Source organism: Ananas comosus, linkage group 20 (genome assembly GCF_001540865.1).
Source record: "Ananas comosus cultivar F153 linkage group 20, ASM154086v1, whole genome shotgun sequence".
Classification (NCBI taxonomy): Eukaryota; Viridiplantae; Streptophyta; class Magnoliopsida; order Poales; family Bromeliaceae; genus Ananas; species Ananas comosus.
Window position 1 is genome coordinate 8775151 of NC_033640.1, and position 15963 is coordinate 8791113.

A 15963-nucleotide genomic window follows, 5' to 3' on the forward strand; every position below is an offset into this window, starting at 1 on the left:
TTTGGTTCGCACGGTAATATTAATTAGCCATGTTATTTAATATTGCAAAAAATATACAATTAATTAATTAATTAATTTAATTAATTTTAGATAATGTTACCAAAAGTTTCAACATCTTTTTAGAAAAGGGAAGAGAGAGTGTAAGTTAGAGAGAGAGCATAATTAAAAAAATAGAAAGAAAAATATAGTCGAAATTAGAGGGAGAGTTGAAATTTTAGAAAGAGAGAGAAAGAGAAAGCTTAGTTTAGAGAGAGAAAAAAAAGTTGAATTTTAGAGAGAAAAATAAGTTTAGAGAGAGATATAAGGTTAGAGTGTAAAGAAAAATAATATCAATTAGCCGCGGGTAGGAAGAAATAAAGAGATTAGACATATTATGATTACCTGAATCCATTAATATGAAGATACCCACCCTCCCTCAAGGGAATGAGATTAGTACTTTGGGGTGAATCATATTTCCAAGTGAATCCAATATTACCAACTAGATTACTTAGTGCATTTAGCCAAACACCGTCATATTTTTTTATTCCCATTGGATTACTAGGAATCTTTAAAAGATAGCGCGAACCAAACGCACCCTTAGGCTATTCATCTTATTAGACATTAGACAGTCATCTTAACAGAGACACATGTATCATAACGCAAATGTCACCTTCAATTAAGCAAGAAAAATCAACAGAAAGAAGAAACTTCTTTTTTTAATATAAGAAAGATGAAACTAGTGGTTCTTGCACTCGATTATATGCTAAAATGACCCAATAAAGACGTTTTTTTTCTTGAACAATCAAACTGAACCACGGACCAAAGAATTGTGCTAAGAATAAAAAATTAACCACGCTCGACTACAGGAGACACATGTAACAACAGTTATCAGATACCTACAATACAAATGGCGTAGTTGTTTATTTAGCACAACGCAAGACGAGTTTAAATGTTAATAACAAAAATATATTGCACGAAATGATAGAGACAATATTTTGAAAACAAACTTGCCAGTTGAACCCATTCCCACAAATATCAAGTATATTTGTGGTCACGTGACATCTAAAAAGGGAAGATCATGTAAAAACTGTTTTGAACCGACATTTTTTGTTTTTTGGGTTTGAATCAGTCACATGGGATGAACTACATGACATTACACTGATAATGGTTGCTTGTATTACAAGGTCAGTTCTCACTCCAAGTCTACCAAATTAACAAAGTATATCCAAAAAATGCACATAACCTTTGTTGATATAATTAACTGGAAGAAAGAGAGAACATCAAATGAAGAGTCAATTTAGCTTCAAGCTAGCTAACAGATTTAATTATCAGTTCACGTCATCATACAGAAGATAGGTATCATGTTGAATACCTTAGCAAGGTACCTAACAACTGAACTTTCCCTGATATTTACCCATATTATTCCTATGTACAGCATAATATTAAAGAATATACCATTATGCAAATAATGCAATAGTCAGTAGGCCAACTTTTGGAAATTGAACAACATCTTATCCCACAGAAAAAAGGAAAAAAAAAAGAAAAGAAAAGCAAGGACAGATCAGTGGAGGCTGGGGGGAACCATATGATAAAGATTTTGAAATAATAAGTTAATGCATAAATATGAGAAGTATGGACTAAAATGTTGACCAAACAAGAAACATACAGTTACAATCTTCTGAAAAAAAAATCCATCAAGAAGATTTATAGATTACTTTGGTTTTATTTCAAGCTCTGCTCCTGCAAAAGATAATTTCTCCATCAAAACCTTTTTTGCATCCTCTTCTTCTGAAAACTCAATCAGAGCACTGCCACAGAAGTGCCTTTTGTCAGAAACATGGCGTGGTAGCCTTACACTATTAACCTGCAATTATTGATACAGCATTACAATCAATAGATATAAGAAATAAGCGCTCGCACTATAGGGCTCAGTGATCAGTGCAGTAACAATAGTCTAGAGGTTGCAATCTCAACAGTAACAATAGTCTAGAGGTTGCAATCTCAAAGTTGAAAATTTAAATACAGAGACCAGCCAATCGTCACAAAAATTTAATAAGTAAGAATTAGTATAATGGCTTCAGAACTGAAAAAAGGGGAACAGAAGAAAGACTCCTTCCTTCCGCTTTGCCAAAAAAGCACGGTCAGATCTATAACAATTTGATTAAAAGGAAAGTGTCGGGCCAAATTTTCTAGTCTAACAACCTTTTCATGCCAATCAAACTTTTCATGACGGTAATAAAAGAACTTCTGGCACAGGAAAAATGCATGCTCACAACCTGCTCATGATTTTTCGTGCACTAACCCTCAGAAACTACCATTGTTACAAATTCCAGATCAATAAATACAGTTTCTTGATAGCAATTGATTCATAATATCGATGCAGATAAGCTATTACTATACTCTGCTACCAAAATTGTCCATGCAAACTAAACTTTATATACCAGTCCCTAATTTAAAGTGGTAATCATGCGAACATTCTCGATTTTAATAGAAATAACAGGTACCTTCGCAAGCTTCGCAAAGAAAGACTCCACATCTTCCAGCTTAACATCATAAGGCAATGGGACTGCTGCGATGGTCCTTGAATCTACTTGCTCTATGACCTCGTCAAGTTTTAATTCGGAACTTCTACCAACCCTCTTACCTACATTGATTTGAGAGCAAAAATCTAATCACAAGAGAAGGTACCAGGTTTACAATAAACAAGGCACATCACTCATACAAATTATAGAGATTAAAGCATATAAAGAACTCACCATCCTCGGAAACCCGGAGAGAAGATGATTTCCTCAAGACCTCGGCCACCGCGAGCACCATCTCCTCCGGGACCTCATCAGGCTTCGTGGCGGCGTTCAAGCCGAGATGGGTCTTCATCCGAGAGAAGGAACATATCACCGCCAAGCTCACCACTGCAACAATCAGCGACACAGATAAACCCTAATTGCATCAAAACGAAGGCGAGAAAAGGGATCCTGGTTTGGGAAAATACACTCATCCTCGCTCTCCTCCACGGTTTTCTTCAAGAAATTGTCGCGCGGGAGATTGCTATCGCTGAAATAGAACTCCACCTACGAAAAATTACAGAAGAACTCAAAAAAAAAAAAAAAAAAAAAAAAAAAAAAAAAAAAAAAAAACAAAGAAATCCATAAAAAAGCGAGCTTTTCCGAGGAAATTGGGGGAGAAAGGGGGAATCACCTGGCGGAGAACGTTCTTGGCCTTGGATTCGTCCAAGGAGACGGTCGCCATTAATGGAGGTGGATAAATTGGGGCCTTGGTTTAGGGTTTTCAGCCTAGGAGGGAGGGAGGGAGGGAGTGGGGGAGAGAGGGGGTTAGGGTTTAAGAAGGGAAGTGTTGGGGGAAAAAGTTTAGGGCACAAATTTTCGGTGCATGTTACAACGTGGGTCCAGTGGATGTGCCGCAGAGTCCACATCTTTGCCCTTTTGCTATCCCTCTTTCACAAAAGTATTCTCCACAAATTTTAACATAAAATTTTAAATTTCACCATAAAATTTTAAATTTCAAATTTTAAAATTTTAAAATTCATTTTTAATTTTGATTTCAAATTTCAAATTTTAAATTTCAAATTCCAAATTTCAAATTTCAAATTTAAAACATAAAATCTAATTTAATTTTTTAATTTTAAATTTTAAATTTTAATTTTATATTTTGAATTTTGAATTTTGAATTTTAATTTTTAAAATTTTATTTTTAAATTTTGAATTTTGAATTTTGAATTTTGAATTTTGAATTTTGAATTTTAAAATTTTAGAAATTTAATTGTTATAAATCCTGTGGAATTGTATGATATGTATCCAAACAGCTTAAAAATGAAGCTGTGAAATTTTTTTGTAGTTACAGGATTCCGTATTTCATTTAGACTAAAATCATAGAATAAAAATTTCATGGAGTTTTTTAACTATACAACCAAACAGGGCCTTAATGGGTTAGGCTAAATCCAAATCGATTGAGCACACTTTAATAAAACCTGTTGAGTACAAATAATAATATTTGTTGCAATCTATAACAAGAATACAAAATGATGATTCTTTACTTTTCGATAGAAGCTCAAAAATTATATATCATAGTAATGGAATCATTGCAATCTAAACAACGTCATACTTTATACGAAAATAATCAAAACATTTTCTCGTTGCACTTTTTACTCTAGGATCAATTTGAGTCCCTAAACCTTCAAACAGGAACTTGTTAATTCTGTTGAAGGAAGAACTGAGTAACCTCAGAGAGGGGACCGCGAGGGCGCAGCAGTGCGATCCCGACAACATCTTGCAAGCATATAAACATTGAGCAGGAGAAAATTGAAGCAATTTCATTATCTAGCTAGAGAAAGTAACAGTAAATTGGGCAGGACAATAAGTTCTACTATTGCAGTTAACAAAACAACCACAGAAGAAGCCAAATCAGCTAGTTAACAAAAACTCAAACTAAATTTCTGATGCCGCTGCAATTGAATTCAGATTAAACTGCATGAAAAATTACAGCAGAAGAAAATTTCGCATGTAAAACCAAATGAGTAATATGAACATCTAATCCATTCAAGAAAAGATTTCTTTTCTTCATCTTCAAAGCATGTAGAATTGACATCAAAATCAAAAAACCCAAAGTATCTTCTAAGCATCTAATCCATTCAAACGACATCGCCAACTTGTCCTCACTCTCGTTGTGGCTGTCACTCGAATCTACTCCAGAATATACCACATTCTTTGGTAGCTGCAATTCAATGGTATAAACATTAGAAAATTAGTTATAGAGTGCAGTACATTAGGGGGGAAACACCTAAAACAAAGAACTATACCTGCAAAAGAGAAAAAAACTCAAGGGAAAAGGGGGAAAGGGGATGGGCGTTTGAAGGAACCTAGAAGGAAGCACTAAGCACTACTTGTTCCAGAACTTATGGGAAATTTGCACCACTTATCTTCTTGAGTAAATATGAAGAAAACAACAAATACATGCAACATAACTTTCACTAAGTTCTTATTAAAAAAAATAATTAGCTATATCCAAGATCAAGAAATAAAAAAGACAAGAAAATGAAGAATGACTCACTTCAAGCTCAAGGTGCTTAATTCTTGCCATCCAACCGTAGGGCACTACTATTATCCTAACCCTATAAATCTTCATCTGAAGGCCGAAAACCTAAAAGCACCAATGATTTGGTGCATCTAAAAGAGTAGGAGCTCTATATATATGTGTGTGTGTGTGTGTGTGTGTGTTTATATATTCTTTTAAATGTGTGTGTGTGTATATATATATATATATAGAACTAGGCTGGAATATTATTGATAGCAAAAGATCTTTTTTGCTATCAAGCTTTTAACCCTTGGATAAGAAATTGTAGAGTTAGGATGATATTGTGGTCCCCACTGGATTATAATATTTAATCCAATGGTTAGAAATGATGAAATGAATTAATCCAAAAGCTAAAAATTTGATAACAAAAAAAGCCTTTTGCTATCAATAGTATTCTAGCCCAAATCTATATAGTTATATATGAGTCGGGCTGCTATGCTATCGATAACACCAAGCACTTGATGCTATCAAGTTTTCTGCCGTTAGATTAACCCCTTTGATTATTTTTACCCGTTAGATTATACTATTCAACCACCCACCCACTTAACCCTAGAGGGCCCACATCATCATAACAACACATTTCTCAATCCAAAGGCTAAAAAACTAATAGCACCAATAACTTGGTGCTATTGATAGTATTCCAGCCTAGTTTTATATATATATATATNGAGAGAGAGAGAGAGAGAGAGAGAGAGTTGAGCTAGAATACTCTCAAAAGCACCAAGGGGTTGGTGCTTTTGAGTTTTTAGCCATTGGATGGAGAGATGTAGGGTTGAAATGATGGTGGTAGATAGTGGTAGGTGGTGGTAGGTGGTATAGTGTTTGATCCAAGAGGTATTAGTAATCAAGGAGTAGATCCAAGGACTAGAAACTTAGAAGCACCAAGGGGTTGGTGCTTCTGAAAGTATTCTAGCTCAATTATATATATATATATAAACTTATATTAATCCCCATGGAACAATCCACGTGTCAAATTTTATTTAATTTTGGTCTTATAGATATGGGACCCACCTGATTATTATTATGGCCGTTGGATTCACCCTCAACGTAACGACGGCATCGTTTCATATGCCATCTCTTCGTAACCCTTACCCGCTTCATTTCAGATTCTATCTTTTCATAACCCTTACCTTTATCTCATCCTCATCTCACCTTCTGTAGAAACACTAACCGTGACCCCAGATTTCTCGACATCGCCGCCGCTCCCATTGGGATAGGAGCCTCCGCCTCCACACCCTCTCCTCCTCTGCCTCCGCAGCGCCACGAGAGGCCGTCGAAGAGCTCCGCCTCCACATCCTCTCCTCCTCCGCCTCTGCGGCGCCACGAGAGGCCGTTGAAGAGGGCGAAGAAACGAAGGGAGTGGGTAGAGAAGAAGAAGCGGAAAAAGAAAGAGGTGAGGGGTAGGTCTCAGAAGGGGCGAGGGAAGGGAACAAAGGGATGATGCTTCTACAGTCTCTGAATGTGACCCCCTCTACTGGCCGCACCTCCTCTACCCGTAGCTTGGGTCGAGGACACTCGGCGGTCTCCCGCTGAACACTCGCATTGGCATGGTTTGCGTGGATTGGCTCGATGCAACTGTACAACCTCATAAAGGACGTCGCGACGGCGGAGATCTTGAAGGTGCAAAACTGGCAGTGGATCAGATACAGAGCCGACATAGGATGTAATCTTCCAACTAAATATTTCGAAATTTTATGTCTCCAATCTATCAAGCATTCCAAATTTACCATGAATTCTAACTTAAAACTATAACTTAGATTTTTTTAATGGCTAGAATTACTAACTATTCTTTTTTTTTTTCCTTTCATTGTATTTTTTTTTCACACCTATACTAACTTTTCTGAAGAGAAGTTGTTCATGACCAAAGATGATCTTGAGATAGTCTGGACTCTGGAGCAGGAATGGGCTCTAGCAGAGGATTCTTGAGGTAGGATACAACTTGCTTTTGATGGTATGTTTATTTTATTTTATTTTAATTTTGTATTTGAAACAACTTCTCTACTTGAGAAAGAAAAACAAATTAAGGACTATCTCCATGTTCTAGGTTTCGAAAGCTGGAGGTCTAATTTGAATTAATTTTTACATACCTATCAATAAAGGTTTTGATCAAGAAGGAGAATTGCAAACCTTTGAAGCTTAATTGAGATTTCCTAACTCTCAGTCTTAACAATATAGTTTCTGAGGTTCTGATTAACAAAACAACTTTGTTTACTTCAGTATGAGTAATGATAATTCGAATTTGTTTATTTTTTTGACAGTTCAAATCTGAATCAGTTCTTGACTATGTGCTTATAGGGGAAAAAAAACCAATTTGTTTACTTAGAAAAGAAAACTTTCTAAATTAGAGTAATTTCCATTGCCTTCCCAGAAGAAATGGAAGATTAATATCTATTGAGAGTACTATCAATGATAAGAACTTTCATATCAAATATTGTATGTAGACAATAGTTTTTCCCCTTTTTTTCTTCTGAAGTACTATATAGGCATCAATTTTCATTCTCTTCCATCTTTATCGATCTCTTGCTCTAGCTCAACACACTTGCTATTTCTATTCACCGTTACTGATCTCTTGATGCTCTTGGTGTTCGATGAAACGGCTTCTTTCAGTGGTGAGTCAAAGATTTCTTATGAGCAATTTATCTTCATAACTCTATTTGTCCTCTATTTGAATATTTATAATCTATTTCAAACTCACACTCAACCTAAATTTGATAAACATTAAATCAAAATCATCTAAAGATGCAATTTAGCGACGTAGTTCAATTAAAGGGAAAAATTAGGTGTTAATATTCATTATCTTATAAATAATGATGATTGTAAGGCTTCACATAATTTTCGAAATGTGATAAATTTTCTATAGTATCTTCTCATTGCTGTTTTCTTTTCATTTATTTTGCTAAGGTTTATCTTTTAAATGTGCATTACATATTTATAATCCTATCTTTTTATCTCATGTGTAATGTGAGTAGGAACCTCGATTAGTTTTGGTTTAAATGGCAATGCAATCTTTACTTATTTGATCCCATAGGTCAATTTGTTTAATTTAAGTGCGTTTTACAAGTGATCTATTATACTTTGCTTTGAATTGTATAGAGCTTACTGTTGTTGTCTATGTATAGAGTCTATGTCATTGCTGAGTGCTTTCTACATTTTGCTCGCACCTTTTTCTCTTTTATTTATTAAATAAACAATAGTAATGAAGCCATCACCATCCTTTTATGGACTAATACATTGGTGGATTTAACATATTGCATAACGAATTTCTGATAGAGATTTCTCTCTTCACTTCTAGCTGTTATTAAGTCTCTACAAAAGTTTTGAAGTCATCCATTTTTGCTCCAAAGAGGTGTTGTCTTCTTTCTCTGATTTGTTACTAAATAAGTTGATTATGATGTAGAAAGAATTCATTTACAAGAAGCATGCGTTTGTGGTCTGAAAAGTAGTCATTTTACTTACATTTTAAACTGTGTAGAGCAAGAAAGTTTTATATTTTTATTCTCTAAAAGCTTTAGCTATTAGAGAACAATATTTTTATATTTTTATGTTCAACACTTTTCCCTCATGTCTAGACTCGATACATTTTAATAAGCCCAATATGTAGGCTTAATTAAATTGGAGAAAATTAAATAATGCTAGAAGTCTGGTGGGATTCAAACTCAGGACCTCATGCTCTAATATCATGTTAAATAATGCAAAACAATCATTATTCTAGAAAATAAAAGCTTAAGCTATTAAATAACGGTATTTTTATATTTTTATGTTCAACACTTTGCTTTTTTTCTTTGTTAGTATGTTGCATTTGTGACCAGTTAGTTGCAGTTTGGATTTCTTTATCTATCGTGTAATGTGAGCCAAACTATTGGCTGCTTTAATTGTTCCTTTATTGTTGCATAAAATAGTATGTATATTGTAATATAAATACATCTACTTAAGTTTCTCTATGTTTGTTACCCATTATACTATTCTTTTGTCCTGCATATGTAATACAAGTCTTCTCAATTTTCATTGAGCTTACGCCATTTTTTTTTTCGTTTTAAGAAATATACCCAAAGAAAAGAAAGAAATAATAATTTTGCTTACGCCATGTTTTCCATGATTTGTTCTATAGTAGAAGAACGAAAGCTTTTGTTGTGGAAATTGATTTCAAGTTTTGTTGATATTTGTTCATTAGATATGTAGATTATGCTGAAAATCTTTAGTCTCTTTTTCTTAAAAAAAAGTTACACATACATTTCATGTTTTTTTTATATTCTTTTGCTTTTTACTTTTTTATGTTGTTTTGAGACATTTTTTGATTTTTTTTGTTGATTGAACTCTTTGAACTCATCTTAGAGAAATTTTAGCCGGTTTACATTTTTATATATGATTCCTATATGTAGGATTTTATCCCGAACATTCCAAGTTTGAGGGAGGGGGCTAATTCAGAAGCGTTTGCTTGGCGGGGCTCCTCTTAAATTGATGCTGGTTATCTTGAACTCTAGCAGCTACTTCTAGGAAAGCTTTCATAATTTTTCGTTACTTGCAGTTCATATTGTTATTTTTATTAACGGCAAGATAATATTTTAAGCACTCAAAATACATACTTAAATATGTCATTCTCTACTCATTTTTGAGACCATATTCCATTTCTTTTTTTTCTCATAAATAATTATTTCTTTTCTCCTGTTGATTAATTTTCTGTTTCTGCTACTCGAGATTAACGTATGACGCATATTTGGCGAGAAACATCTTGCTTAGCAGTATCAATACGATAAAAAATAAAATAATTTGGTCAAAAAAAACCTTATGTTTAGAGTTTACATACTTCAATTTTGCTTTTCTATGAGTTATCCCTTGCTTCCAAAAGTGGTATTGAAGTGAACAAATTAAATTATTTTTAGAAAAAGGGGTTCTAGCTTTCTAGATGCTTTTGGATTATGTAGGATTCTACGAATATAAATTTTTGGCCCATTTATTGGTTAGTTGGTTGTCATTTGTAATATCTAAGTCCAAAATTTTGCAATTATTGTTGTGGATGTTATTTTGTGAATGGAGATGATAGAATACGCTTTTTGGTATTTCTTCATTTTATGTCATATATATTATGATTCATATATTTCAGAATTCAACTCTTCCAAACTGTATATTATTTTTTTACTCAGAAGTGCAATAATTTTATTTATTCACGAATTATAGTAACACTACCTGTCCGCTGCATCTGTATATGATTTATTATATGATCATTTTTTGAAATAGTAAGATTAGGTAAAATTAATCATGGATATTTATTTTTAGTTGTGATATTTTATTATTCACATATTTTTACTTCAACAATACCTACCCGCCGCATTGCGCGGGTTTCTACACTAGTATATATATATATATATATCCTAACCCTATAATACTTGATCCAAGGGCCAAAGAGTTGAAAATACCATTTTCGAAAGTATAGTATCTTTACACACTAATATGTATACACACACATACGAATGGGCCACGGACCAGCCATTTTACTATATATTTTATTTTTTAATTTATTATATATAGTTTTTTATAAAATTAATAAATTTTAGATTATTTATAGAAAATTATTTAAAATTGGAATAGTTTAAATTAATATTGGAAAGAAAAAATAAACAAATTATTGCTATATTCTGTAGTAGTTTCCTACTGTAGATTATTGAATAGTATATGATTTCATATGTTTTGTTACAACAAAATAAACAAATGGATCTTATTTGTGTGTCTTTTAGGATCTGATTTTAGTATCTGCTCATTGCCAATGGAGTAGCCAACTTAGTGTCGAACTTTTTTTTCTTATCCATTCTCATCAACTTGACGCAGTGGAGGAGGGAGACAATAGCAAAGCAAACTTTTCACCAAAAAAAAAAAAAACTATCAAAGTTAATTTAAATAAATTTCTCGAAAAGCCAAACGACCCAACTAAACTAATTTAGCGAGAAATAAGAAAGATGTAAAAGACAGATTAAAGCAAATCTCATCCCGGCCAAACAATCCAACCAACAAAACAAACTAAACATAGGAAAACTAACTTTGGGATGTAACATAAGATAAGATAAAAGCAGATCTAGATAGTTTCGTCTCTTCTTCGACCGCGTGAGTGTTGGCGGAAGTCTTCGGCTGCCACCCGAAGTTCATCGCTGATGGACGGTGGTGGGTTCGGCTGCAGAGCAGGGCCGACGTTGCCAATCGACGGCCCCTAGTCCCGGCGCAGGAGCCCTACGCCATTGAACGCCAATGTCACCACTGCCACCACCACGGGCTCTGCTGCTCGCAAGGGTTCCTCCACCTCATCACCCAGGAGCGTACCATCAGTCGGAAAACGACATTATGATTTATATTTCTAGATTATGATTTTCAATTATGGAAATAAATATTATTATATTAGGAATATGTTAGGAATATATATTATGTTAGGAATAAATATTAAGAATACTTGTGAAAGATGGACGGGGAGTTCGTACAAAGGGAGGAAATTAACAACGTTGATTAAACAAACTAAAGATCGAAGTAATGTTCATTAACGATTCTATTAATGATCTTAAAAATTTAATTATCGCTATGAGTGCAAAGATAGATATGCGACAGCAAGAATATGGTATTGTCCCTGATTGGATTTGCACAGCGCTACCACATCGGCCTCAGCATCCTTTTTGCATATGGTACGTTCCAGCAGAGTACCATCCAGTCTCTAGATCCGACTAGCTTGCTGGGATCAGGACCGTAAACGGACCTCTGGAGATCATCTCCTTTCCCGCTACGTTTCTTCCGACGGTTTTGCACGATCCTTGGCTGCCGGAAATGCTAGCAGAAAGGCTACCTATTATTCTTGTTGCTCTTGCGCATTTGGAGGGCGTATCGGGGACTGTGGCAGGGCCGGCCCTGGCGGCAGAGATGGTTATGGTTGTAGCCTTTCCTATTGTTTTTTCTATTATGTTTTGAGATTAGAATGTTTACTGTCGAATATTTTTATACTAGTAGAGTGTACGTCATATATTTAAAATAATTAAAAGATATTTTTGAAAAGTAATTAAGATAGGACATGATTGATATGTAATATATAATTTTTAAATAAATTATTAGTGAATATTTATAATTTAATAATTTTATTATATTTGCATAAAATAGTAAAAGAATTATTGTCCAATTGATCATATAGATAAATTAAAGTTTAGATCTCTACATCTCGCCATAAAAAATTTTCATACTACTTATAAAATAGCCACATTTTTGGGGCCAAAAATTATATTTATACATGAAATCTCTTTAATTGTATAAATCATGCCAAAAATAATTTAAGTTATGCAAACCTTTTATATAAAAAATGATTTAGGTCATACCATTCATACTATTTTATTTTGCATTCAAAAGTTTTTATACTTGAGACCCCTTTATTGAATGCAAATCATATCATTTATTATGATCATAAAAAAAATTTCTAAAAGCACTCAATTTTTAGACCATTTATGAATTAGCCCCTTTTTTTATGCTAATAAATTTTAACAATTACATACTAAAAATAATCCAAATAAAATTTAGAATCAAACAGTATATAAAATATTATTAATTAATAAAATCTCCTAGATTATGATTTTCAAGTATACAAAACATTATTAATTAATAAAATCTCCTAGATTATGATTTTCAATTATGAAAATAAATATTATTATATTAGGAATATGTTAGGAATATATTATTATGATAGGATAAAAATCGTCATCTTGAAGGGACATTGATTCCTTCTATGAAAAATTTTATGATGGTGATACCTCGTATTACAAGACTGGAATTTTCTCGATTTGATGGTAAGGATCTAGCTGGATGGGTGTATCGAGCAGAGCAATTATTTAAATTTAATCAAATACTGGATGCACAAAAGGTTCCACTCGTATTATACCATATGGAGAAAGAAGCATTGCAATGGTTTCAATGATTTGAGAAAAGCAGTGGAGTGTAGCTTGGACAAATTTTATAGTAGCACTCTGCACTCGTTTTGGTCCAACCATGTATGAGGACTATATGGGGACGGTGGCACACTCCCTGTATCGCTCCTGCCGAGCAACGAGGAGGGGGGCCATGGCAACGTCGGCGGCGCGATCCCTCTTCCGCTCTCGAGCGGCGGCGGTGGTAGTTTCGTCGCCGACGCCGACAGGGGTCCTTGCCTTCTCCCCTTCTCCTCTACGCCTGCTGGCCTCTTCCCATTTACGACCTGGATCTCGACTACGGCTACGACAGGGACGGTGACAACGGAGGAGACAGCGACATATTGAGAGATCCGCCATTCATGGCAGATGAGGGCAACGGCGGCGGCGGTGGCCTTGGCCCGGCCCCCTCTTATGATTCGCATTGCATCGGGTCATGACCTAGTACTGTCCCTGATTGGATTTACACAGCGCTACCACATCGGCCTCAGCATCCTTTTTGCATATAGTACGTTCCAGCAGAGTACTATCCAGTCTCCAGATCCGACTAGCTTGCCGGGGATCAGGATGGTGAACGGACCTCTGGAGATCATCTTCTTTCTCGCTACAGAAGGGAGCAAAGATAGTAGTAAATGCAGGAATAAAATCTACCGCTATTGATCACTACACTATCATGCTCTACACTAACCAATTGTAGGAAATGTCAAATCTGACCCAATCCAATCGGGACTATAAGCATACCCGTCCCTGGGACTGTGAACACACCCGTTCCTGTCCAGTTGTGACTATCCAGCTACCTCCACACTACTAGTCCGTGGAGAGCAAGTCCAACCGGCATGAGCGACACCAACGCGAAAGTACAGCGCCCGTCTCCGGTGTGGCACTTGTGGGAGCTACCCAACCGAGTATGCAGCGTATCTCTGTCGAGTTCAATCAGGCTCTCAAAAGCCAAAGTCACATAACTGACTCAAACTGGTCTAACAACCAACAGGTAACGTGCCCTCAGCACAATTCGACGCCAAATAGGCGATACGGGTCCACAGTCAACCTCGACGGCACCCAACAGTCCGGAACAGCCTGAACGCTACAGTAAAAATACACTCGGCATTCCACCACGAGCATAACTGAAATCTAAACTATCTGGGATACCCATTAAGAGGATACTGCAACAGTAAAAATTTATAGAAAGGCCCCTAGGGCTAAATCAGGTAATTTAAGCATATGACGATCATAATCGCAAGTTTTCTTCTAAGTCTCATCCAAGTCCAACATGTACATATATCCAAAGATAATAACTAAGGCTCCAATTCAGATTATGAATCATAGTAAATCAGTGAACCGAGCAATTGCTATACACAAAATAATTCCACGAATACATGTCGACTATATAGGCACTTAGGAGTAAACCGATGATTAACCCACCTAAATCGCAAATCCCCGACAGTGAAGAAGGTCACCGAGTCCCTGTCAAGCTCGACGCAGCTCCCCAAACCAGCGACAACAACGCTGCACGGGTCTAAACATAGAAGCCCACAATAAGCCTCGAATCTGCCCAAAGCAACAACAGTAGAGAGAAACAGTGATATGACCAAGCTAACCTTCACCAAATTCGGCAAGTAAAGGCTTCGTGGATTTCTCTCGAAGTCCCGAATCCAACCAAATCTCGTCAAAATCCGACGCTCCTACGCCGAGAACGAGCCAAAACGCCAACGATCGACGCCGAAAAATCTGCAAATCAGCACTTAGCTCGAATTTGATGATACTTGGAAATGAAGAAGCAAATCGACGGAACACCCACCTCGATAGCGACTAGCACGAGGGCGACGTCAATAACGGCGAAGATCCACGCTCGCCCAGCCTCCTTGCAACACAACGGCAGCGAACGTACGCTCGAATGGCTTCGCGGCGCGACGTCGACGGCGAAACCTCCACCCGAGCTCCCTCCTTGGCTCACGATCGAAGCTAGAGAGAGAGGAGTAGAAGGACGGTACAAACTATCTCTCTCTCAGCTCTACATAAGCCTAAATAGAGAGAGAGGGAAAGGGTGACACGAACGAGGTGGAAAAAGACCAAAAAGTTCTCCTACCTACCCTGGCGTACCGGTACACGGGCTAGCGTACCGATACAAGAAGCCAACCCGAGAGCAATTTGCGCGCAACCTGTGCAGTGTACCGGTACACCCTGATGGCTGTACCGGTACAGCAAGCAGAAAATCAGCTTTTTTGCAGATTTTCTTGCTACATGCTGCTCTCGCGTCGCACAGAGTCCGTTTTGCGTCTATTTCGCGCAAACGCGACTCAGACTTATCTTGACACTCTCCAGAGCTGTGACAAGCCTTCACTGCCGAACACCAGGGATCTCACATGAGGTATGGGAGAAAATATTTAATGCAATTTATACGGATTTTTGTCACATATTGGTGGATTACAAATTGATAAAAAAAAAAAATCGTATGTAAAAAAGATGCATTCTTATGTTTTAATCGGTGTCTGAACTTTTCTTTGGATAAAGAATAACCTTAATTTCAATATTTTATGTTTAATTACTATTTACAATGAGCTATAGGAACATAAATTAAAATCCTGTTACTCTAAAGAAATTCTCTGATTCGGGCGCCGTAAACCAAGAACTGGACGCTCTAATCTTCAGGCCTCCACTAACCAACAATTCAGACTTACATTCGGGTGCGGTATAGGGCGTCCTAATCCTGATCCAGCGAATCTCACCTACTCCCAACCACGTGTCAACACGTTCGATAACTTTAATTCAAGCCCAATTTTCGGGCGTCCTAAACTGGATCCGAATTGACTCAGTAATACATATAAAATAGCGCTCAAGAACTGGGTGTCCTAAACCTAATTTGGGCACTCTAAACCTTCAAGAACTTCAATTTTGATTTATTTCGATGCTCTAAGTTCGTTTTCACATCCACTTCGCGCCAAAACGACTTCGACTCGTTTCGACATTCTACAGA

At 36.1% G+C, this 15963-nt stretch overlaps 1 protein-coding gene and 1 long non-coding RNA gene across 5 annotated transcripts; one reads left to right on the plus strand and one right to left on the minus strand.

The window, feature by feature from the left end:
- LOC109725756 (la protein 1-like) lies at window positions 1422–3401 on the minus strand. Its single transcript, XM_020255097.1, has 5 exons — window positions 3175–3401; window positions 2969–3047; window positions 2736–2888; window positions 2484–2623; window positions 1422–1843 (listed from the first exon to the last, which is right to left on the minus strand). Exons 1-5 carry the CDS (start codon window positions 3223–3225, stop codon window positions 1691–1693), a joined length of 576 nt encoding a protein of 191 aa, XP_020110686.1. The 5' UTR covers window positions 3226–3401; the 3' UTR covers window positions 1422–1690.
- Window positions 6154–9727, plus strand: LOC109725757. Of its 4 annotated transcripts, XR_002220334.1 has the most exons (5): window positions 6154–6730; window positions 6914–6994; window positions 7597–7676; window positions 8360–8413; window positions 9447–9727. It is a non-coding gene; the product is annotated as an uncharacterized LOC109725757 (long non-coding RNA). The 4 variants fall into 4 exon arrangements; XR_002220333.1 differs by lacking the exon at window positions 8360–8413 and having other exon boundaries at window positions 6155–6730; XR_002220332.1 differs by lacking the exon at window positions 8360–8413 and having other exon boundaries at window positions 6155–6730; window positions 7675–7676.

Coding starts and splice junctions, on each gene's coding strand:
- LOC109725756 (XM_020255097.1), bottom strand. CDS start 3,225: ATGGCGACCGTCTCCTTGGACGAATCCAAGGCCAAGAACGTTCTCCGC. Junction 2,889..2,968: donor GGAGGAGAGCGAGGATGAGT/GTATTTTCCCAA, acceptor TGATTGTTGCAG/TGGTGAGCTTGGCGGTGATA. Junction 2,624..2,735: donor TCTCCGGGTTTCCGAGGATG/GTGAGTTCTTTA, acceptor AAATCAATGTAG/GTAAGAGGGTTGGTAGAAGT.